At 37.7% G+C, this 26,507-nt stretch overlaps 2 protein-coding genes across 2 annotated transcripts in view; one reads left to right on the top strand and one right to left on the bottom strand.

Annotated features, from left to right (window-relative positions):
• The window catches only part of LOC125820985 (uncharacterized), a 61,495-nt gene extending 36,400 nt beyond the window's left edge, over positions 1-25,095 (bottom strand). The window contains exon 1 of the mRNA XM_049500416.1: positions 25,085-25,095. The gene's annotated coding sequence lies outside the window, so the exon portion shown is untranslated. The remainder of the gene's footprint in view (positions 1-25,084) is intronic.
• On the top strand, positions 14,447-17,290 carry LOC125821006 (uncharacterized). Its single transcript, XM_049500436.1, has one exon. The coding sequence runs from the start codon at positions 14,447-14,449 to the stop codon at positions 17,288-17,290; it is 2,844 nt and encodes a 947-aa protein (XP_049356393.1).
• Positions 25,096-26,507: the final 1,412 nt, after the last annotated feature.

Raw genomic sequence — 26,507 nt, 5'->3', positions numbered from 1 at the left:
GATATGTCTATTAAATATAACTATTTGTATAGACATGAATATTGGTGAATAGTCATTTGTCATGTTTTGTAAAAGAAGCATTTGGATTATATTGTCTTTATTGGACCCGATGAAACTATGTTCATGAGTGGCTCTATAACAATCAAATTGAAAGTTATGGAAATGTCCTTCTAAAAAGGACATTTGACAAGTTGTTGACTCTAAACAATGTTTGTGTTACACAAAATTGTAAGAAGTAAGAACAAAATATTTGTGAGAAAAAGCTACCTCGCGGAGAGCTGTTCAAACTCAATATTTTTATTTTTCTTACTTGTTTGAGTCAAATTGTTTGTGACATGAACACTTGGGACATGTTAATTACAAAACCTTGCAAGGAAAACTGATCAACTTAGAAGTTTTGTCTAACTTTGAGTGCAATAAATAAAAATGTCAAGTTTGTATTGAATCTAAGTATGCTAAGCATTCTTATAAATCTGTTGAAAGAAATTCTAATCCCTTAAAAGTTGATTTACATTGACATTTTTTATATGAAGTCAACACCATCTCGTGGTGGAAAAAAGTATCTCATAACTTTTATTGACAATTGCATTTGATATGGTTATATCTATTTGTTGAATGGTAAGGATGAACCAATAGAAACGTCTAGACAATATAATACTGAAGTTGAAAATCAATTGGGAAAAAAATAAGAAGTGATAGGGATGGAGAGTATAAATCTCCTTTTGCAGAAATATGTTTGGAAAGTGGAATTATCCATCAAACTACTGCCCTATTAACCTCATTCTAATGAAATTGCGGAGGAAAAAAAACCCCAACTTTGAAAGAAATGATGGATGCATTACTTTTTTGTTCAGGTTTACCACAAAACTTGTGTGGAGAAACTATCCTTACTGCAAAAGGGAACAACAAAAAGTTTTGTCTTTTTAAAAAGAAAGCATTTTTATTTGTTCAGGACATAATCTATTCCACATGAGAAATGGAAAGAAATGAAATCCAACTTGAAATATTTCAAAGTGTGGGGGTGTCCAACCAAAGTCCAGGTTTATATTCCTAAAAGAATTAAAATAGGACCTAAGAACTGTGGACTGTAAAATCAGACTTGAGTAGTCTAGTGAAAGGTCTAAAAGACCTTGGAAAGAACAAAAGGAGAATGTAATTAATAAAGAGATTTAGACGCGTAGTAAATGTCAAAAGATATCTACTACCTCCGGATACGATTTTGTAACATTTCCTATGTCTTATGTGGGCTCATCCTTTTGAAAAGATGGTGTCAATAGTGCGATTGGTTCAATCTTGAGCAATCCTTTTGGAAGTTGGTTGATCTTCCTCCCGAAAATAAACCTTTGGGTTCAAAGTGAATCTTCAGAAGGAAAATGAAAGTCGATGGAATTGTTGACAAATATAAAACAAGATTTTTTTTCAAAGACTTTAGACAAAAACAAGGTCTTGATCTTGTCGACACATACTCGTCAGTAACTAGAATTACATTCATTCGGATGCTAATATTTTTAGCTGCGGTATAATGACCTCCAAATTCATCAAATGAATGTGAAAAAACTTTCTTAAATGGAGAATTGGAGGAAGAAATTTAAATGGAACAACCTGAGGGTTTTGTGGTTCCTGTTAAAGAAAAGAAAGTGTGTGAACTTGTTACGTCACTTTATGGACTAAAACAAGCACCCAAACAATGACATAAGAAATTTGACCAAACCATGTTGGCAAATGGATTTAAGAATGATGTAAGTGATAAATATGTTTATATTAAAATCACAAGGTCATTGTTTGTTTGTCTATTGATGGCATCTTGATCATCAGTAGAGACACTAATGACATAAATGCTACTAAACGTATGCTAGAAGGCAAGTTTGATGTGAAAGATCTTGGAGTTGCCGATGTGATCTTAGGTATAAGAATCCTTAGTATTCCATAATGTTTAGCATTGTCACGATCTCATTGCATTGAAAAGGTACTTGACTAGTTCAAATATTTGAATTTCAATATTGTCAAGACTCTAATAAATGTGAGCTTTGAATTTCAAAAGAGTGAAGATGAAAGTTACTCACAATTGGATTGTGCTAGAATATTAGGAAGTATGATGTATATCACGAAGTGTGCATAATCAGATATAACATGTGCTATTAATGAATTGAGTCAGTTCACGAGTGATCCTAATCGAACTCATTGGATGAAAATGAAAAGAGTTTTGGGGTATTTAAAACATACTCAAAATTATGTCTTGCATTATAACAATATCCAACAGTATTGAAAGGATATAGTGATGCGAATTGGATCACTGTGATCAAATGAAGTAAAATCCACGAGTGGATATGTATTTACTCTTGGTGGAGGAGCAGTCTCTTGGAAATCCTCTAAAAAGACATGTATTGTCACGCCCCGAGCCTACACCCTGGGCGGGACCGGCACCCGGAGACCATTGCTGGCCCCAGGCGAACCCTTGGTCTGGCTTTCTTAACTCAGCGGAAACTTAACTCAACAGTACAACTCAATGCAATGAAAGGTTATAAAACAACCAACTGATGCATAACATGCCAAAAGGCAGCTCGAGCCTCAAAATAGAATATTTACATATAAACATAGATGAGAGACTCAATACTAACTGACTGACTGTCTATGAAGCCTCTAACATACTGAGATGGATGTTGGGACAGACCCCGCAACATCCTAATAACACAAAACTAAAAGAAATAAAATGTCTGAGTCCTCCGGAAAGCAAGGAGGCTCACTACTGACTCTGGAGTGCTCAGCTGGATCAACGACGTGCAGGATGCTGATCTGGGGTACCTATGTCTGCATTGTCATAAGATGCAGGCCAACTGGCATCAGTACATTGAATGTACGAGTATGCGAGCTGGAAAGCTAAACCACAACTTAAGCTTGAAAAGAGTACAAGAGAACACTTACCTTGGCTCTATTCAACTCATGAATAACTGAACTTAATATATAAAGCAATAAGACACATGCAATATATAAAGCTTGTAAAACTCTTAAAACATGACGTAAAAATCATATTTATAATATCATGAAAATACCATGTTTCCTCTCAAGGTCTACTTGTGCAATGTATGAATGAAGTCCCATACCCCCATCCATACTAAGCAGAACCCTCGAGGAACCATGCTCTTTCTACTGTGGGAGCTTCTCTAACCGACAAACCACCACTATGAATATGAGTGGTGATACAACGTTTTACCTCACGTTGCCTGAGGACCATCCTATACCTTGCCGTGATATAGGAAGCTAATGATACAACGTTTTACCTCACGTTGCCTGAGGACCATCCTATACCTGGTCTTGATATAGGAAGCTAGCTTTACTAAGTGGATCCACTAGCTTAACTTTACGGGTTCATCTAAAAAGTATGACCCGTTAACTCCCATGTTAGCTACATGGTTCTTATGGAGAGTTGAGTTTAATATGAACTCGCGTCCCCAAATCGGTGCTCGATACTACTCCCAAAATGCTTTTAGCTCATAAGTGTTTTAAACACATCTTTCTTTAAATGAGATAATTACTCAAAATCTAGCCCAAAGGCTCACTTGGAAACGATGTTCCTTTTTCTTGAAAACTAGCCCTAAGGCTCTTTTGGAATCATAGTTCCTTTCTTACGTAATCAAATGTAAAAACATTTAGAAACTTCTTTGGGAATACATAGTTCCCTAATAGCTTTTGAGAAATGAACTCAACTTACACTCTTGACTTAACTTGAGTCTTGAGACTCTTTACTTAACTTGAAACTCTAAGCTCTTTGCTTGACTTGAAACTTGAGTCTAAAAATGAAGTTAAAACGTTCAATGAAAACTCTTGAAAAGCTTGGAGGACTTGCTTGAACTTACTTCTTAACATGGCTTGACTTGACTCTAACTTCTCTTTAACTTGATACTAACTTGCCTTGAATGGAACTATGGATTCAAGGTATATGATCACACGTATTTGGATGAGTTCGGGATGTTTAGAAACACTTTGGGGTGTTGGAAACAACTAGGGAAATAGGTATAACACCTAGGAACATGCATGAGAATGCATGGAAAGAAAGAGGGAACATGGCATCCTTGGCGCTCTGCAAGGCGCGGAGCGCCAGCCCTCGAAGGTCAGAGGTCACCTGCTGGCGCTCTGAGAGGCGCGGCGCCCCAAGGGGAAAACCTCAGAGCCCCTCTTGGGGCGCGCTGGCAGGCGCGACGCGCCGATCCCTTGCCCAGAAAACTCGACTTTTCTCCCTCTTTTCTTCAACTCTAAACCACCCTAACTTCAAGGGTTCCAATCCCAACCATTAGGGATCACAAAATCCCTCAATATACAATAGATTTCAACTCAAGAGCACAACCAAATCATGTCCCACAACCAACAAGAACTTCAACAACAATTCTAATCTTTTCCCAAATCATAAAATGAGCTTGGTGTGTGGGGGAAAGGATCAACCCACACAAAGAACTCACATACCTTGAAAGGGATCACCCCCGACGAAAATCCCCGTTGATCTTTGACGGAAACTTGTTGAGCTCCTCTTTCTCCTCTTCTTCTTCTCCTTCTTCTCTTCTTCTTCTCTTCTTCTTCTCAAGCCCTAGCTTTTACTCTTTTAAAATGGGATAAAATGATCCAAAGATCAGCCCTATACAACAATATAATCCCAAAAGAGATGGCTAGGGAAAAGACCAAAATGCCCTTAATTTTTCGGACAGATTTCCCTGCCAACTGCTCAACTTCTAAAAGGCATAACTCGCGCATACAAACTCGGAATTGAGCAAACTCAGCGGCGTTGGAAAGATCATTCCACAAGCTTCACAACCATAACTGGAACTACTCCTAAATCATCCTGAGCTGGAAGTTATGACTGCTCAAAGTTGGCCAAAAACTCACTGATTTCCACACTTAGCCAATTTTCCAGATTTTTAGATTCTTTCCAAAAAAATGAAAAATTTCAAATTCCAAGCCTCTTCTTAGCTATTTCAAATTGTCGGATGTTACATGTATCGCTAACTCTACAATGATCTATGAGCTAGGTGCTCTAGATAAGGCCGGTGAATAAGTTGAAAGACTCCGAAATTTCTTGATAGATATTCTTTTTGGCCCAAACCTTTGGCATTAGTATGCATACACTTTGATAGTCAAGATGCAATAGGTAGGGCATGGAGCATGATGTATAACGGAAAGTCTCGTCATATAAGACATAGACATAATATCGTTAGAAAACTACTCTCTAGTGGAATGATCACAATAGACTATGTAAAGTCAAAGGATAATGTGTCAGATCCACTTACAAAAATGCCTAACTAGAGAGAAAGTTGAAAGATCATCTAAGGGAATGAGTTTACGGCTTAGAACAAGTCATCATGATGGTAACTCTACCTAGCCGACTCAATAAATGTGAGCTTTGAATTTCAAAAGAGTGAAGATGAAAGTTACTCACAATTGGATTGTGCTAGAGTATTGGGAAGTATGATGACGAAGTGTGCCCGATCATATATAGCATGCACTATTAATGAATTGAGTCGGTTCACGAGTGATCCCAATCGAACTCATTGGATGACAATCAAAAAGATTTTGGGGTATTTAAAACATACTCAAAACTATGTCTTGCATTATAACAATATCCAGTAGTATTGAAAGGATATAGTGATGCGAATTGGATCACCGATATCAAATGAAGTAAAATCCATGAGTGGATATGTATTTACTCTTGGTGGAGGATCAGTCTCTTGGAAATCTTTCAAAAATACATATTTCGCTAGCTCTACAATGATCTATAAGCTAGGTGCTCTAGATAAGGTCGGTGAATAAGTTGAAAGACTCTTGAATTTCTTGATAGATATTTTCTTTGGCCCAAACCTTTGGCATTAGTATGCATACACTTTGATAGGCAAGATGCAATAGGTAGGGCATAGAGCATGATGTATAACGGAAAGTCTCGTCATATAAGATATAGACATAATACTGTTAGAAAACTACTCTCTAGTGGAATTATCATAATTGACTATGTAAAGTCAAAGGATACTGTGTCGGATCCACTTACAAAAAGGCCTAACTAGATAAAAAGTTGAAAGATAATCTAAGGGAATGGGTTTACGACTTAGGACAAGTCATCATGATGGTAACTCTACCTAGCAGACTGGAGATCCCAAGAGCTAGGTTCAAGGAGAAAACAAAGTTGTGACTGACGGTTCGACATTGTCAACCAACTCAATCCATTCTCATGATGAAGACAATGCTCAAGAACAAGGATACAACATTAAGGCTTGTTAATGAGTTAATAAAGCTTAATGTTTTTAATGATTTACTAAGTTTGGCAGATTTGACCAAATAGTGTATCTACGCGATAACACAGTTAGAAATCAATTATGTGAGTGTGAAGTGTAAGCCGCTTCAAGGGGATGATTTTCAAAAGCCCATCTCTTTATACACTCATGAAACCATGAGGTGTTCATGGCTGAAACGAACACAACCGTAAGAACCATAAACGGTAAAGGGTTGATTGTGTGACATATGATTGTCTAGGTATACACCAAAGTTTGACGGTTCAAAGATATCAAATCTAACAATTGACCGAGTATATCCGACATATGTTCACTACGGAAAGTTCAAAGGGACAACTACTTATCTAGATGCAATTAATTCTTGCTTGTAAAGTACACACTTGTCCATTTCTTTGTCTTGGAGTCATTCCCCATTCATGCGGGGATTGTTGGATTTTAAAAGGTGTGAATGGAAAATGAAGAGTATTTGCTACTTTTATGAAGAGTTGTGACTTTTATGAAAAGTTGTGACTTTGATGAAAAATTGTGACTTATATGAAAGGTTGTGACCTTTCCGAAAGATTGTGACTTTTCCAAAGGGTTGTGACATTTCCGGTAAGGCACAATAAGAACATTTTCACACTACTCTTTGTTTTCTATAAATTGAGGGATTTTCTCTCATTTTAGTTGAACGAATTTATCTGGACTTCTTCTACTACTACTAAATCTAGTATTCTAAGTGTACTTTACTGTCGTTGAGTGATTCGCTGACACCGTGGTTTTAGGTACCGATACTCCAGTGAGTAAGATCGTTCTATCCTGGGAGGATATATTCCATTAACCTCGGGTACTTGAGGGGAATAATTTCCTTAAGGGGACGCTGTGCATTCAGTGGACCCGATTTTTTTTTTAAAGAAAAATATTTTGTTTATTGTTTCTAATCTGTTTTTGATTCTATTTTCTCTACTGGTTTTAATTTTCTAGTTTTGAAAATGATCTTTAAACTTTGCTGTTTGTTATCAAGTTCTTCAAAGTTTTTGTTCTAAGTATCTTAGGAATATAGGATGAACAACAGATTTTAAGAATGATTTGTTGTTGTTCACCAACCTCTATACTTGTCGAACATGAGAGTAAAGTTCATATCAAAGGTATTTTGCAAAAATAAAAGTTTCAAAACTAAAACAAAAGATCAAATCTAAACAAAAAAAGTAAAAAAATAAAATTATCTCAACTAGTGAAAGCTTATGAAAAAAAGTGTCGAAACCACGTTATATTAAAGAAAAAAAACTTTTACAATAATCAAATCATAATAAAAATTAAACAAAAGTTTTTGCATGTTGTTTTTATCGCCTTATATGTGTATTTCATTTTTCAAGTATGATGTTACAACATCATTCTCTCAAGTAATAACATTTGATAAACAAGAGACATTGAGTTTGATAGGAATAAATGTTGAAGACCAAAGAAAGGATGATCAATTAAAAAAAATCATCAAATCGGACAGAAATATATGAAGAAGATTAGAGTTTAAAAATTGTGGAGAAAGGAAGGAAAGGTAGAAGTAAGGCTGGCAAGGGGACGGGGACTGGGGGAGGGGACGAAGGGGGACGGGACGGGACGGGGGACGGTTCTGGGGGGATTTGGCCGGGACCGGGATTGGGGGGACAAAAATAAGTCCCATCCCGTCCCACTATATATACGGGATGGGACGGGTTTTGGGGGGACGGGACGGGACGGGACGGGACGGGGGATTTTTTATTTTTTATATACTTATTTATTTGTATTGAAATTATATGTTATTGAATAACATTTTTAGTTTATTTGATTTTTTTTCAATAACATTTTTAGCTAATAAATAATGCTTAAGTTTTCAAATTTCAAAATTCAAATTTCAATTTCAAACTTCAAATTTCAATTTCAAAATTCAAATTTCAAATTTCAAATTTCAAATTTCAAATTTCAAATTCAACTTTCAAATTTCAAATTTCAAATTCAACTTTCAAATTTCAAACTTCAATTTTCAATTTTCAATTTTCAATTTTCAATTTTCAATTTTGAAATTACAAATTTGAGAAGTTCAAATTTGTCTTTTAAATATTTTAAAGTAATTTAAACTTGAAATTTTGATTTTTAAATGAAGAAAAGGCCCCAAAAAAGAAGGACGTTATGTGCAATACTTTGAATTTTCCTTTTTTTTTTTTTTTTTTAATAATCTAGGTGTTAGTTGATGTATTAAAGTTCCATTTTTTTAACATTTGTTCCTTATTATAAAATTTTGTAATAGCTAGTTCTCTTTTTATTATGTTCAACTATTTTCAAACAAATTAGTATATATGTAAATATGTATGAATATATTAAAATTAAAATTCAAGACAATAGTTATATAAAAAAGACTTAATAAAGCCTTCAAATTTATTCAATAAAATCTAATTGCAACTTAGAACTTAGAAGTTACAGTTTACAAATATTAGTGGAGTAACTAATCTACGCAGCCACCTTCTAGGAAGGGTTCTGTTTCAATAAGTTCTCATATGTACAACTAATATTTGTTACAAATATTAGATGAGTAACTAATTTACGCAGCCACCTTCTAGGAAGGGTTCTGTTTCAATTAGTTCTCGGATGTAATCTAATATTTGTATTTTCCTTTAAAATTCAATTCTAATTGTCGCATCATATCGACGGTAACATCCTTCGGTGTTGGCAAACTTGCTAGAAACTCTTGTGACTCTAATTCATCATCACTAGATCCAAGTACCGCATTAATCCAAACTTCTTGTTTGGAACTTAACTTTGGCAAATTATCATTTCTCCTTTCGGCGTTGACCCAATCTCTAAATAAAACTGATATTTCCAAACTGTCTTCCGCCAATGAATGTCTATGATCGCCAAGTTGAAACCTTGCCGCACTAAAAGCAACCTCTGATGCATCTGATGAAGCTTGAATAGCTAGAGCATCACGAACCATTTTGCTTAAAATTGGAAATGCAACGCTCCGCCTCCTCCACCATGCTAATAAATCTTCATTGCCATCTTCGTCTTCCACTGTTTCTAAAGATTGATTAAGATTGTAGACAGTGAAATTTTATTGATAAATCCATACTAAATTTGGATTAAATCTTAAATTCATGATACATTGACCAAGTCAAATTATTGGTTAATAAAGTCGAATTAATATTTATGTCAGAATTATATGACTTAAATCAAGTTCAAATAACATTTGGGCCAGTCCATTAATTTGACAAGATGAGCCCAACTCATATTCTTCAGGCCTAGGGGTCAAAATTGCTTGGACCAAAATACCCCTAAAGCCCTAGCTCAAGCCTATATAAAGAGGTCTTCATAAGACCAAAAGGGGGAGATACACACATACATACACACAGAAATACATAGTTGCTCTTCATTGGTGATCTGCAAGTCTTCCGCATACAAAGAAGTCTTCGCTCCAAGTATTGAGCCGCAAGTATTCCGCCAAATCAAGAACATCTGTGGAAGAGAAGAATCAGGGGATTACATATCTTCTTTTAAGAGATTTTATAAAGATTGTAACCTTCGCATTTATTCAAATACAAATATTATTGTTTGCTTGCTATTTTTCTTTTCCTATTTACTGTATTTCAGGATTGAAACTTTAGACGCTTACAAATTGGCACGCCCAGTGGGACAATCTTTACCTCTCATCTCTTCTCTTCAAGACAACCAAAGTTCAAAAACACCGAGATGACTTGCAAGAAGATCAACTCGAAATCCGTATTTGCATCCAAATCTAGATCTACATCCGTATTCGCATCTGGATCAAAATCTCCATCTGCATCGAAATCTGCATCGGCATCGAAATCCGCATCTGCATCTGTATTCGCATCTGTATCTGCAAAAACTGATGGATCCAAGTTCGGCGTCGATGTCGAAAACATCCTCGATGTTACTGCGGGAAGCATGGGACCTATCACAAGGAACCAAGCCAAATTGCTGGGACAACAAGCCTCACGAGTGCCGTCCGAATCTGCTACTGTCTTTGGTTTGTCTCCAAAACATGTGAAGTCTCCTGCAAAAGCTGCAAAGGAAAACATCGCCGAAATGGTCGAAAGGGCTCTTGCCCCATTGAGCCCATCTACATACGAGAAGTGCATCGCTTCGGCTGACAATGATGTCTTAAGCACGGGATCTACCCCATATAACATGTTTGCATCTCATGTTAAGGAAAATCAACGCTACTCTCCGCCACCTACTATGGTAATGCACGCAATGGTGACTAACGCTTCATCCGTAGAAGAACAACTTGTGAGCTTGACAAAAACTATTGAAGGCTTGACCAAGTATATTCAAGATCAAGATGCTCGAATTGTTAAGCTAACTGATAGGGTGGAGGGCATGATGGATGAAGAATCAAGCCACGCACCTGGAAAACGTCCGCAAGTCCAAGAGACAGTCGATCGCCCCACAAAGCATGTTGAATATGCTAAAGAGATCCAAGTTTCTTCGGAAGGAACGATCCCGATCAACCAAATCAGGGAGTTCATCATGGGTACCATTAAAGACAAGTACGAGGTTGCTACAAAATTCTCCTTGACATATGCAAGGCCATACACTGCAAGGATTGATAGTTTGAAAATGCCTGTCGGTTATCAACCTCCAAAGTTTCAACAGTTCGATGGTAAGGGAAGCCCAAAGCAACATGTGGCGCACTTCATTGAAACCTGCAACAATGCTGGAACATACGGCGATTACCTCGTCAAACAATTTGTCCGCTCCCTTAAGGGCAATGCTTTTGATTGGTACACGGACCTTGAGTCGGGTTCCATTGATAATTGGGAACAAATGGAGCAAGAATTTCTCAACCGCTTCTATAGCACAAGACGTACTGTAAGCATGGTGGAACTTACAAACACACGCTAGCGAAATGAAGAACCAGTCTTTGACTTCATCAACCGATGGAGGCATGCAAGTCTAAACTGTAAAGATAGACTTAGTGAAGCTTCGGGCATAGAGATGTGCATTCAAGGTATGCATTGGGGTCTCCGTTATATTTTGCAAGGTATAAAGCCTAAAACTTTTGAAGAGTTGGCCACTCGCGCTCATGATATGGAGTTGAGCATGTCATCGGTCGGAACTGAAGCACCACCTGTCCACGAACTCCGCAAAGTCAAAGAAAGGCAAGAATTCAAGAAAGTGGGAAAATATTTGCCAAAGACTGAAAACAAAGAATCCATGAACGTCAATGCCTCTCATGTGAAATTCACCACAAGGGTGGGCAATACGCAGAGCGCAAAAGCGAATTCTTTTGAAGGAAGGACAAATCAAAAGCTCACCTTGAAGGAAATGCAGCGGAAGGACTACCCATTTCTTGACTCAGATGTTTCCGCAATCTTTGATGAACTCGTTGAGATGAAACTTTTTGAGTTACCAGAGATGAAACGACCAGATGAAGCAGGGAGGAGTGATGATCCAAAATATTGCAAATATCACCGGCTGGTTGGACACCCTATTGAGAAATGCTTCGTCTTCAAGGATAAAATCATGGACTTAGCTCGCGAAGGGAAGATTGAACTTGAAGATGAGAAATTGAGTTCAAACCAAGTCAGTGTCACTTCTGACTTACCCAATTCGGTCATTACCTGCAATTTTGTTGAAGGAAATATGGAGCAAGACATTCCAAACACCAATCAGACAAGAATGATTAAGTTTGGAGACTTCGAGCCCATTGAAGTAAATAATTTGTTATCTCTTCCTATACTAAGTGATATGGCCTTTGTAGGAGAGGGATCAACAAGACAAGATGAAGACCTAGTAGATGATTTTGATGATTGGGGTTGGACTCTTGTGACTCGCCGTAGACGCAGAAAAGTGAGTTCGTATAAGGAGTCAACAAAGCAACACGTCAGGGAAAAGATGGTAAGGAGACCCAAAACCAAAACTTTGATCGTGTATTCAAAGAAGAAGGAAATAAAGGTGCACCACTACCAAGAGTTGCGGAGACCCGTTACATTAGGAGAATATTTGCCAAATTGGTGTTACACCAAGTTCACATGTGATGGCACAAAAGCTCTATGTTGTAATGTCGATGAAAAAGAAGCGAAAGATGAAACTCCATCATGTCCATCACCAAAAGATGCTCCAAAGCTGTCTCCTGAAGTTGAAAATCCATCATGTCCATCACCAAAAGATGATCCACAGTCATCTCCTGGAGTCGAAAATGCATGTATGGCCAAAATCACATTCTCTGACGATGATCTTCTGCTTGGTGACACATTTCATAATCGCCCTTTATTCATGGTTGGTTTTGCACGTGAGAAAAGGGTGAATAGAATCCTTGTCGATGGAGGATCTGGAATCAACATCCTTCCAATTCGCACAATGAAAGAACTTGGAATATCAACAACAGATCTTACTGATAGTCGTTTGATGATCCAAGGATTCAATCAAGGAGGACAAAGGTCTATAGGGACCGTCAAAATAGACCTTACCATCGGAGAGTTGCAATCAAGTGTGTGGTTACATGTAATTGATGCAAAGACTTCATATAACATCTTGCTTGGTAGGCCGTGGGTACATGAGAACAAAGTAATCCCATCTACCTACCACCAATGTTTGAAGTATTATGAGGATGGAGTTGCAAAAAGGGTTATTGCGGATGATAATCCATTCACTGAAGCTGAAGCTCACTTTGCTGACGCAAAGTTTTACTTGAAGAAATATTCCATAAAAGTCGATGCCATTGCATCCAGAGATGTCGGATTCCCTAACAATATGGCTAAGGTAGCGGTCGATAAGGCAAAAGTCGCAAACAAGGAAGATTCAAAGCTTGGCAATCCAAACAAGATGCCTAACGTGATTGGTGCCTTTTCAAGTAAAAAGGTCACACCCATTTTTCGTTATGTCCCAAAGGCAAAGGAGGACAAAGGACACTCTCTCGAATTACGAGAAAATGCGCTGGAAGGGTTGACCCTTCCTGTAAGGCGAATTGATATGGTGAAGTCATCCACAAAATTACTTGGGAAGTCTGTGGCTCCTAAGTCATTACTTCACGGAAAATTTGTGGCCCCTAAGTCACCCCTATATGAAGCACTCCCAATGAAGCGTACAGAAGAAGGTTTTGATCCTAATGCTTACAGGCTACTAGCAAAAGCTGGATTCAATCCAAACGAACCGTCAAAATTGGGGAAGCTTCCATCTGAACCTGCTATGAGGCAACAACGTGAAGGGTTGGGCTACAAACAACCTCCACCTATTCGCATCTCCATAAAAAGGGTAAGCAACAACTACATAACTGTGGAAGATGAGTCTACTAATTCTAACAAAAAGCCTTCTGTCTTTGACCGACTTGGAAGCTCAACGAAGAGGATTTCTGTATTTGAAAGGTTAGGGCCATTGAGGAAGAAAAACAAGATTTGGGGAAATAGCAAGAGTATTCAAGCATCTGCTTTACCAAAATCTCAAAATGCTCCTAAAGACTTTCAAAGTCTAATCCCTTCTAGAATGAGGCGGCATACGAACATTGTGGTCTCGTGTGGAGAAGTACTAAAGGCAAAGTCGCATGTTGTGGTCTACACCAAGCAACGTGATGAAGATGAAGAAAGTGTTGGCTCTTCATATCATGTCACTATACAAGATGAAAGACATATTTTTTCTCCAATTAAAATTGATGGAGAGTTGGAGAATGTTTCATGGTGTTACCATATATCTTTCAATGATGGAGAACCTCAAGAAGATGAAGATGCTAAAGATGCGCCACCCGAACTTGAAGATGGAGTAAAGGTGACAGTTAATGCATTGAAAGAAATCAACCTTGGAACTGATGAAGATCCAAAACCCACTTATGTGAATGCTTCACTGGCGAGTGATGAGGAAAAGGCCTACGTTGACTTACTCAAAGAGTATAAAGATGTATTTGCCTGGAGTTACAAAGAAATGCCTGGATTAGACCTGAAGGTAGCAATCCATCATCTTGCTGTGAAAAGCGGTGCATGTCCCATCAAGCAAGCTCAACGGCGTTTTAGGCCTGAATTGGTTCCCGTGATCGAAACTGAAGTTAACAAGCTTATTGAGGCTGGCTTTATCCGTGAAGTTAAGTACCCACATGGGTTTCAAGTATTGTCCCCGTGAGGAAGAAGAATGGGCAAATTCGAGTTTGCGTTGACTTTAGGGATCTCAATAATGCATGCCCCAAAGATGAGTTTCCACTTCCTATCCCTGAGCTTATGATTGATGCCACTACTGGGTATGAGGCGATGTCTTTTATGGATGGTTCATCCGGCTATAATCAGATCCGCATGTCTCCAAAGGATGAAGAGTTGACCGCATTTCGCACTCCTAAGGGCATTTATTGCTACAAAGTAATGCCTTTCGGTTTGAAGAACACAGGAGCAACATACCAAAGAGCTATGCAAAACATTTTTGATAACATTCTTCACAAAAATGTTGAATGTTATGTTGATGATTTAGTAGTGAAATCAAGAAAAAAGTGTGATCACTTGCAAGACTTGAGGATGGTGTTTGATCTACTACGAAGGTATCAACTTAGAATGAATCCTTTGAAATATGCGTTTGGAGTTACCTCTGGAAAATTCCTTGGCTTCATTGTACGACATCGAGGAATAAAAATTGATCAAGTAAAAGTAGATGCAATTCTGAAGATGGTAGAGCCAAGAAACATTCATGAATTGAAGAGTCTACAAGGGAAGCTAGCATATCTTAGGAGATTCATCTCGAATCTAGCAGGAAAGTGCCAACCATTCAGCCGCCTTATGAAAAAGGGCACTCTTTTTGAATGGGACCAAGCTTGTAGTAATGCCTTTGAAAGCATCAAGTCTTACTTGACAAAACCACCAGTTTTAGCAGCTCCTGTTCCTGGAAAGCCATTGATACTTTACATATCAGCTCAAGAAAGATCAGTGGGAGCACTCTTAGCCCAAGAGAATGGCAAAGGGAAAGAAAATTCCCTTTACTACTTGAGTAGGATGATGACACCAAATGAGTTGAAGTACTCGCCAATCGAAAAGCTATGTTTGGCCTTAGTCTTCTCAATTCAGAAGATGAAACACTACTTTCAAGCTCACGTCGTCCGTCTTATTTCTAAAGCCAACCCCATCAAATTTGTGATGTCGAAACCTGTCCTCAATGATCGACTAGCAAGATGGTATCTCCAGTTTCAACAATTTGAAATTGTGTATGTTCCTCAAAAGGCTGTGAAAGGGCAAGCATTGGCAGACTTCTTAGCAGACCACCCGATACCTGATGATTGGGAACTCAATGATGAATTACCTGATGAAGATGCAATGGTTGTTGAAGTTCAACCGCCTTGGAAGATGTATTTTGATGGGGCCTCACATCGCGAAGGGGCTGGCGCTGGGGTGATATTTGTCACTTCTCGAGAGGAGATCTTGCCGTATTCCTTCACCTTAACGCAATGTTGCTCCAATAATATTGCAGAATATCAAGCCTTAATACTTGGGCTTGAAATGGCGGTTGATATGAAGCAATTGCAATTACAAGTTTTTGGAGACTCTGAATTAGTGATCAATCAATTGTTGGGTAGCTATGAAGTCAAAAAGCCAGAATTGCGTCTCTATCATGACTATGCACAACAATTGATTAGATGGCTCGGAGATGTAACTCTTCAACATGTTCCAAGAAAGGAGAATAAAAAAGCTGATGCTTTAGCCGCTTTGGCTTCAACTTTAACTCTGCCTGATCAAGCGCAAATCACTATCTGCCAAAAATGGATAGTGCCACCGGATGTGGATGAAGAAAGCAAATTTGAACATCTTGTAGCTGTCTCACAAGCTAAGATAGTTGATTGGAGACATGTTCTGATTGATTACTTGTGTTATAATATACTTCCAGAAGATCCAAAGAGAAAGACCGAAATTCGTCGTCGTGCTCCTAGGTTTCTTTACTACAAAGATACTCTATATCGAAGATCATTCGAGGGAGTCCTCTTGCGTTGTTTGGGGGAAGAAGAAGCGATTCAAGCTATGCAAGAAGCACATTCTGGAGTTTGTGGATCACATCAATCTGGGCCCAGATTACACTTTCATATAAAAAGAATGGGGTATTATTGGCCAACAATGGTAAAAGATTGCTTGGACTATGCTCGAAGATGTCAAGCATGCCAATTTCATGCAAACTTTATGCACCAACCTCCTGATGTATTACATCCGACTGTTGCATCTTGGCCATTTGATGCTTGGGGGCTAGACGTGGTTGGACCACTTCCTAAATCTTCTGGTGGTCACTTGTACATCTTGGCTGCGACAGATTACTTCTCAAAATGGGCTGAGGCCGTAGCCCTCAAAGAAGTAAAGAAGGAAAATGTTGCAAACTTCATCAGGGTGAACATTATCTATCGTTTTGGCATTCCTAGTTATATACTAACAGATAATGGAAAGCCATTCACCAATAAATTGATGGATAAGATCTGCGACCTTTTTGGCTTCAAGCAACGTAATTCATCAATGTATTATGCTGCTGCAAATGGACTAGCTGAAGCATTTAACAAGACCTTGTGCAACTTGTTAAAGAAGGTCGTCTCCAAATCTAAAAGGGATTGGCATGATAGAATGGAAGAAGCTCTTTGGGCATACCGGACGACTCATCGCACGCCGACTCAAGCAACTCCTTATTCTCTTGTTTTTGGAACTGAAGCAGTCCTTCCACTTGAACGACAAATACCGTTATTAAGGCTTGCCATCCAAGAGGGACTTACTGAAGAAGAAAATGCTTGTCTGCGCCTTGAAGAGTTAGAATCTCTCGATGAGAAAAGGTTGGAAGCTCAACAAAGTCTTGAGTGCTATCAAGCTCGTCTTTCCCGTGCTTTCAATAAAAAGGTTCGCCTAAGGTCTTTCCAAGTCGGTGATCAAGTCCTTGCGGTAAGAAGACCAATTATCATATCTCATAAATCGAAAAGCAAGTTCACATCAAAATGGGACGGACCATATGTCATTCAAGAAGTCTATTCAAGCGGAGCTTACAAAATTGTGGATGTAGACGGCTTGCGGATTGGTCCCATCAATGGAAAATTCTTGAAGAAGTACTATCCTTGAAGCGGCGTCATACTCTTGGCCCGCAAGAGTATAAACTGTGTACGGCTCCACAAAAAAAATAAAAAAAATAAAAAATTCACTCTCTGAACTACGTAATGACTTGATCCTCTTCACTGAGGTACGTAGGCAGCTTAGAGTATTATTACTCTAGGTTCAGTCATAAGAATTAAAAAAAAAAAAAAAAAAAAAAAGTCATGTGAATATCATGCTAATTCTTTCAAATGAAAATTCAAGCACGCGGATTTTGAGCAGGCTTTAGAGACAAATCTGTATTAATCCGTAAATCCTATGGATGTGATTTTTATATGGATTGAAGACCTCGAAGTCACCTTTCCAACAAAAAAAGAAGCTCAGTATTCCGGCTCTCCTACTCCACGTTATGAATTTTCTTCCACATGTACGCAAAGCTGAAAATTCAAGCACGCGGATTTCGAGCTGACTTTGGAGACAAATCTGTATTAATCCGTAAATCCTATGGACGTGATTTTTATATGGATTGAAGATCTCGAAGTCATCTTTCCAACAAAAAAAGAAGCTCAGTATTCCGGCTCTCCTACTCCACATTATGAATTTTCTTCCACATGTGCGCAAAGCTGAAGAAAGCTGAAAATTCAAGCACCCAGATTTTGAGCTGACTTTGAAGATAAATCTGTATTAATCCGTAAATCCTATAGACGTGATTTTTATATGGATTGAATATCTCGAAGTCGTCTTTCCAACAAAAAAAAAGAAGCTTATTATTCCGGTGCTCCTACTCCACGTTATGAATTTTCTACCTCATGTGCGCAAAGCTGAAAAGTTAACGTTTTGTTGCTATCCTCGTATAAACTCTAGCTTATGGAGTTTTTTTTTTTAATAAGGAAAAGGGGCTCGTGGAAAGAACAACCAAAATTCAAGAGGAGAAAATTCTTATTGAAATATAAGTCACTATTTTATTGCTTCAAAAAAAAAAAAAAAAAAAACCACTACACCACAATGAGCGAATTAGAAAATCCTAAGCAAATAAATAAAAAATTTAACTACGGAAAAAGTTTGAAGCTTATGATTTCTTGGCGACTTTTCTCAACCGCCCCTTTTAGCTTGGCTAGTCTCTCAACTTCATCGTTAGACATCACATTATTTGCCTCAATGGTATAAATCTCGCCCTCCGTAATGGTGACATTCTCTTGACTTTTGGACAGCTTCTCTTGATATTTGTTAATGAGCGCGGTCACTTTCTTTTTCTTGTAAGTCAAGGCTTTTAAGTCTTTCTCCACATCTGCTAGAGTTGCTTGAAGTTTCTCCATGGATCCATCCAACTTTTCATGTGCCATCTTTGCATCATCGAGACGGTGTTGTGCATCAGCGAGAGCCTTTTCATGTGATTCTTTAGTCATCTTTGATGATTTTAAAGTATCATACTCCGCGTACGACTTGAAGAAATTCTCGACATGATCCTCCAAAGAAGAAACATCAATAATGTTTACCTTTCTAATCTCCTCAAGAGTTGATGCGATACTTGACTCCAATTCTGTAAAGCCATCTGAAGAACCTAAGGAAAATTGTGTAATCCATCCACACAATGCGCCCCACATCTCAGAAACAAAGGTTGATTTGGCGCGGTAAATGGTTTCTTGTGGCTCAAAAGTAGGAGCACCAGGTCGCAACGGCCTACTTGGTGACTTTCTTGGTGGAACTACTTCCAATGAAGGCATCACGTCATTACTTGGTGACTTTCTTGGCGGAGCTACTTCCAATGAAGGAATCGCGTCATTAGAAGGTGACTTTCTTGGTGGAACTACTTCCAATGAAGGCATCATGTCATTAATGGAAGAATGAAAATCTTTTGCAGCCGCATCAAGACCATTAAGATCTATGAAATCTGCAACCGCGCCATTGTTAAGGTCGCCACCATTTAGTTCTTGAAGGTCCAACTAAAAAAAAAAAAAAAAAAAAAAAAAAAAGTAAGAACAAAAAGATGATCAAATTCAAAACTTTGAAAAATAAAAATAAAAAAAATGAGGGGGGGGGGGGGCTTACTTGTTTTGCCAATTCAAACAATGATGCCGAATTCGAATCCTCATCAACAAAGTCGTTATCATCAATGACAATTGTATCTAAAATATCAACACCACAACAAATATCATCTAGTTCTTGTGCCTTTCTTTTTGGACGATTCCAGTGACGATCCGTTGGACTAGGAGATGCATTGGGTCGTCTAACACCATCCGGTGAAACGTACATATGAGAAATTTCATCACAAGGCGTCTCAAGGTTTGACGTTTGGTCATCACCATTGTCTGATGATACATGAAGTTCATTTGTTCTAAAAGAATTATGGCCAACTTCGGGAGAAGGTGAAGTCGCCTTTGAGGCTAATGTGAGACGCCTCAATTTTGATTTCGCAGGCACATCCCCATCTTTCGAGGTTTTAGACTTGGATGAGGTCTTAGTGACTTGCAGAGTATCATTTGACTTCACTTGAGATTTGGAAGAAGGATGTGACTTTTCCTTTGATTGATCAGAAGCCCCTTTAGATGAAGTGGATGTAGAGTCTTGCTTCGTCTTCTTTAAAATGATGCGGAGGTTTCCTTGGGAAGTATTCATCCTTTGGGATGGCCACCAGTCTACATACTCGCGGGTCATTAAAGGAGCACCCTCTAATGGGCACGTTGGAATCATGACTTTAGAAAAAGTATTAAGTCGAAAAGAAGAATTCCAAAGTTGCACCAATGTTAATAGTGTACCATCGTAAGGACGCTCCACAAGATCTCCGGGAACATCTTGACAAAAACCGAATTGTCGACTAAATCTGATAGGGCTGTAGGACTCCACGATGAAATTTGAATCATGCCTAAGGGTTACAAAGCCTGAACGAAGGCTTATGATATATTCGTTCCACGAATTTGAAAGCTTGCCATTATCAGTAAGGTGCAAATCCCTCCCTTGCAGCATTGCTAAATGATGGAGGCGACGGGCATCATCCTGTTGAAATAACTTTTGGGCGTCAGTAAAATTAAAACACTTGGCCATCTTCTCGCCAGAAATTTTGCAAAGAGGTATCGATCGATGTGAACGATTGGCACGATGATGAGTCCCAAAGTATTCCCCAAGCCAACCATATACATAGTGTATGGGGAAAATTATATTTGCCACACTCAAGTTTGAAGAAGTAGAGATTTCTTTCAGGCCGCGATATATGCTTGCAAGAACTGGGACCGCTAAGGAGAATTTCTTTCCATGAGCCATCAAGCTTGCAACTTTAAAAACACTAGCTCGCACATGGTTGACTTTCTTATTCGGAAGAACAAATTTGCAAAGCCAACAAGCAAAAAAGGCTGCCAAGTTAATCTCATCTCTAAGTGATTCTTCCACATCTAACTCGACAAAGGGGGCATTCTCCTCGTCAGTCCGCGGTAGGAAGTTCGAATCAATATGTCCAGAAGGATTGTGATTTAATCTTGGCTTTGTGGCTCGTACCTTTGACACCTTTTGCGGAGGCTCGGCATATCTATTAGGTCCTCTAAACCAAAACTTCACCCAATCATGGACGGACACCTCCTGGAGATCATCTTTCGCTAATCTGTAGAAGGCTGAAAACAAATATCGACAACTTTGGGGAAGAAACAATTCTTTTTGAGTATCCGTCTGTGTCAATTCTTTCGCCGAGGGAACGACTTCGTCATAAAAGTGCCCTTGTACGGGGAGACCTCCAATGGATTGTAAGTCCCAAAGTGATATGGACATCTCTCCAATGAAAGTAGAAAGCGTATTGGTAGATTGGCGCCAAAGTTCACAAAAAGCATGGAGTACATTGTCGTCATAGTCATACGTGAACAAAGAAGTATATACAGCGTCATAGACCTTGATGAGCTCCAAAATCTCCTTGTGGCGGGGCAGCACGTCCTCTACCCATTCCCAGTAGCCAGGTGTGTAGCAAACATTGCCAAAGTTAGAAGAAGGAACACGCCAATTGCTGAAACTTCCATCAGAATGAGAAGATTTAGAAGATGCTGCGTCATCATGAATCGCGGATTTCAGTGAAGGAACTTTCATGCTAGTAGCCTTGCTCGAGAAGTTTCTCATAACATCTTTGGTATCCATTTTTGACCATTCTTTAAGGAGAAGAGATTCATCATATGCTCCACTAACAAGGGAGAAGACGCCGATAGCAGGAGGTTGAACTTCCAAAAGTAGAACTTTGGCATTCGGATTTTGTTGGTCGTCGCCCACTATTTCAAGAAGAGGATGCGGCGAATCTCGGTCGCGGAAGTGCATCATGTTGCGGGATCGGAGTCGTATTTCTCTATCAAATATCTGCAAAAAAATAATAATTAAACAAAAGAAAAAGTTCAGTTTCGTATGAACATATCCAAAATAAAGGTGGTAGCCTCAAATTTTTGTGGTTGATGAAAGGCTGATTTCAAAAAGAAAACTGAATCAACACAGATGCAATCTAATAGTGGTTTTCGTATACGATGTAGCCCTATGAATTTACTTTCCAACACTGCAAACCGCTTGTGATTTCGTTATTCCTACGTCCAGATATGAATTTTTCCGCGAAGTCGCAAAAAGCTGATGCGTTCAGTTTATCAGAATTTTAGTCTGAGTTCAAAAAATCACCTGAGTAAATCCGAGAGTTGTCTGATCGTGATTTTCGGATATATTGTAGCTCTATGAGTCTAATTTCTGGAAAATCAAACGGATCACGATTTCAATATCCCTACAATGAGATATGAATTTCCTACCAAAGTCGCGCTGAGCTGAAAAAGGGTGACGAAAATCAAAGTTGAGAGAGAAGGTCTCAATTGAACTTGACGATGCGGCAATGCGATATACAAACACCGGGTGAATGTGGGTATATATAGATTTCAAAATATGGAGACATCAATTTGATTCCTACAAATTATGGAAAATTATAATGATGGAAAGTTTAGTTCCTACAAATTATGGAAATTATGGTAAGTTTTCATAGGAATTAAATTATGGAAATTTTCCATGGGAATCAAATTATGGAAATTCCATAGAAACCAAATTATGGCAAGTTTTCATAAGAATCAAATTATGAAAATTTTCCAAAGAAGTCGAGTTATGTAAATCTCATAGAAACCAAATTATGGTAAGGTTTTCTCAGAAACTACATGGGCAGTAAAAAAAACTGGCAGGGCATTCAACCCCAAAGAAAGCAGCGCCTAAAATTTTTGTCGAAATCACAAGCTCTGTATCACCAAGTCAAGCTTGTAGACGCAATCCTTGCTCATCAAATTGGCGGTCGTTTTATAGTTGATGACCCAAATAAAATTACCAAACTATGAAGAAATGTCATGCGATAAGTCTTCATGAGCTCGAAACACTTCAAGTCGAAAATGAGTTGATAAACAACCGAAAGTCAAATGACCTCTTCCAAATTAGAGAATGTTATCATGAAGACTCCGGTAAATGTTGACATCAACATATCGGCATAATCATTTCTCATGAAGCTTCAAATGTTTCTTGAAAGATCAACTACGAAGAAGGAAAAATAAAATAAAATTTTTTGCTTCACAAATACTTCAAGGCTTGTCTTTACAAGTTCGATAAATCGAGCACCCCAACAAGCCTCGAAGCAGGGGGCATTTGTAGACAGTGAAGTTTTATTGATAAATCCATACTAAATTTGGATTAAATCTTAAATTCATGATACATTGACCAAGTCAAATTATTGGTTAATAAAGTCGAATCAATATTTATGTCAGAATTATATGACTTAAATCAAGTTCAAATAACATTTGGGCCAGTCCATTAATTTGACAAGATGAGCCCAACTCATATTCTTCAGGCCTAGGGGTCAAAATTGCTTGGACCAAAATACCCCTAAAGCCCTAGCTCAAGCCTATATAAAGAGGTCTTCATAAGACCAAAAGGGGGAGATACACACATACATACACACAGAAATACATAGTTGCTCTTCATTGGTGATCTGCAAGTCTTCCGCATACAAAGAAGTCTTCGCTCCAAGTATTGAGCCGCAAGTATTCCGCCAAATCAAGAACATCTGTGGAAGAGAAGAATCAGGGGATTACATATCTTCTTTTAAGAGATTTTATAAAGATTGTAACCTTCGCATTTATTCAAATACAAATATTATTGTTTGCTTGCTATTTTTCTTTTCCTATTTACTGTATTTCAGGATTGAAACTTTAGACGCTTACAAAGATATTCTTCAAAATCATCACGGTTAGTAGAATTAAGACCAAGAAAATCTCGCATATAACTTTAAATTCGAGCTTTACTCTGAGGATTAGAAGTTTGACCAACTTCTTGAGTATTTCCTGTAGTTCTATATTTTTCATACAAAATTTTTGCTTCTACTTTTATGCTACACTTACACAGTTGACTAGTTGAATTTATTTCTGGTGAAATTGTTAAGGTATCATAAAAAGTGTCAACAAGTCCCTGCACACCTTGTAATTTATAGTCGGGATGAAGTAAAGTAGCAGTTAAAAAATTTTGAGGAATAGGAAAAAAATATTTTTAAAATTTTTCAATCATACCTTCAATTGCAACTCTAAATTTTTCAATTTTTTTGTATTTAGAAAATTGAATTGAAATAGCACAAATATTTATTAATACTGATGAAATAGTAGGATAATAAATTCCAGAAAACATGGTTGTTGCATCATAACAAAGTCTTAAAAATTCTAATAGTTCATTACTTTCTTCCCAATCTTCTTCACAAATTCTGTCTAATGGGTCAGCATTATGAGCATTAAACACCATTTGTATGGGTCCTCTATATTCGTAAGCAACTGAAAGCATTTCGTAAAAAGAATTCCACCTTGTTTTAATGTCTTGGAATTTTTCTTGGTGGCAAATCACATAGTATACAACGCTCATTAAATTCCCTAATTCTAGCAGCTCTATTAGCATAAAAAATCCAGGCAACAGCATATTCAATTTTCATACAACCACATTCAAATAATGAAATACCATCTTGTACAACTAAATTTAATACATGTGCAACACATCTAACATGAAAAGAATTATCATCAATTGGACATAATCTAGTTTTTAACATACTAGCAGCGTTTACATTATTAGATGCATTCTCTAATGCGACATACATTACTTTATCTATAAGCATGTAATAATCTATAACACTCAAAATATTTGAAGCTAAATATGCACCAGTTTTTTTCTCTACACATTCTTTATAACTTAAGATTCTTTTTTGCAAATTCCAGTTATGATCAATCCAATGTGCTGTAACAGTTAAATAATCACGTCCATTAACACTACGACCCATGTCCGAAGTTATAGACACTCTACAATCTAATATGCTAAACACACAACGAAGATATTGACAATGTTTACCTTGATATACAAAAACATCAGATTTAACAGTATTTCTTGAAAAACCTCTATAATTAGGATTATAAGTTTGTTGAATATATTCTCTAAAACCGGGATGTGAAGGAAAACTATAAGGTAAACCACAAACAGAAACCATTTTAGCTAAATTTTCACGATCTCTTTCCTTATTATATTTACGTTGTGTTAGTGGACCACCGGGGTTAGAAGGATCTAATGTTCCTTGAACCATGTTAGAAGCCTCTACCGATTCATTAACATTATTATCAAAATCATTAACTGGAATTCCTTTTTTTCTATTGGCTAATGATTTAGCTTCTTTATATTGAATCGACACACAAGATAACAAATGTCTATTTAAGCCCCCTGTCCCACCTTGACCTCCACCTTGTTTATGTTTAAAAGGTTGCTTACATTTATTACAAATAGCAATAGATTTTTCCTTATCTAAAGTCATAAATTGCCACACAACAAAAGTTTTAGGGCGTTGATACTTCACCTTCTCCCTTGTAGGAGGTATAAGGGGTGGGCGTCCAGAATTTTGCTCCGTTGAATTTGTAGTTTCATTTGGAACATTTGTCACCAGACTAGTAGGTGTATCTTCTAATTCATCTTCTCCCGAACCAACTTCTACTTCTTCACCTGAATTTTCATCAAGATAAGGATTAATATCACCATAAATTTGTTGTAAAAGTTCATGATCGAGTTGAGCATTTGAATCAATATCATAAGAAGTATCATCAACATAAGTAGAATCATTTGTATTAAATCTAACTCTAGAAGTACCACCACATTTACTTTATTTTTTTCCTTACTACTTTTTTTAGTAAAATTAAATAATCTACTAATGTCACTTGGTTCCTTCTCTTTTCCTTTACCGGTATCTTTTTTGTTAGAACTCATATTTAATTATATGTAAAGTATAATATAAAAATAATAATAACACAAAAATTAATGACGAAAAATAAAATATAAATATTATGAAACGAATGTACCAAACGTCTGTGTTAATAGCAGACGTTATAACCGATTCTTGAAGCTTGTAGTTTGTTGTAACTTGTAACTTGTAATTTGGAACTCCAATATTTGATAGCAAATATGAGAATTATATATATTATGATATATAATATGAAAACTTAGAATTGAAGTATATGTATTATGATATAATATGAGACTTAAATGAAATAAAATATTGAGATTTGAGACTTAAGATTGAGAGTTGAGACTTGAAAGAATATAAAAAATAGATGAGAGAATATATGATTTTGTAAGAAATAATAAGGGATAGAGGGGTATTTATAATATTAAAAGTGGGTTAAAGTGTATTTATAATAACTTGAGGGTTTAAAGTAAATTATTAAAAGTAGGGGTGGTAGGGGGTGTTGGTTGGGGGAAAACACTGTCAAAATATCCGTTGGGGGGGCCCACTAGCTGTTGCCCAACAGATAGAATTAAAAAAAAAAAAAAATTGTTAGGGGATCCCGCGAACCGGCCGGTTCATCCGGGCCGGGACCGGGCCGGGTCGACATGGACCAACGGGTGAACCGGACCGGTATCGGTCCCCTAATCCCGAAGGGCTCATCCCGCGAGATTCAAACGGGATCGAGTTCGGTGAGCCGGTTCTCGAACCGGTCGCGGGCTGGGGCGGGCCGACCCGGTCCCCCTGCCACCCCTAGGTAGAAGTAATTTTCATTATGGTATAGATGTTTTTGATTGAAAAGTGAACTTCAATAATGGTCAATCTAATAAGTCAATGATTATTGGGATGACTGAAAAGGATAATTTGGTTGAAGCTGATGTTTCTTCGATAGAGGCTAGTAATTCAAATCATGAGACACATGTAATAGACATGATTGACCTATACAAAGTGAAGCTATTGGAAAAGAAA

Source organism: Solanum verrucosum, unplaced genomic scaffold (assembly GCF_900185275.1).
Source record: "Solanum verrucosum unplaced genomic scaffold, falcon-dt-bn FXZP01000232.1, whole genome shotgun sequence".
NCBI classification, from domain to species: Eukaryota; Viridiplantae; Streptophyta; class Magnoliopsida; order Solanales; family Solanaceae; genus Solanum; species Solanum verrucosum.
The sequence above is the reverse complement of the archived record's forward strand: the minus strand, read 5'-3'. Positions and strand labels throughout refer to the sequence as shown.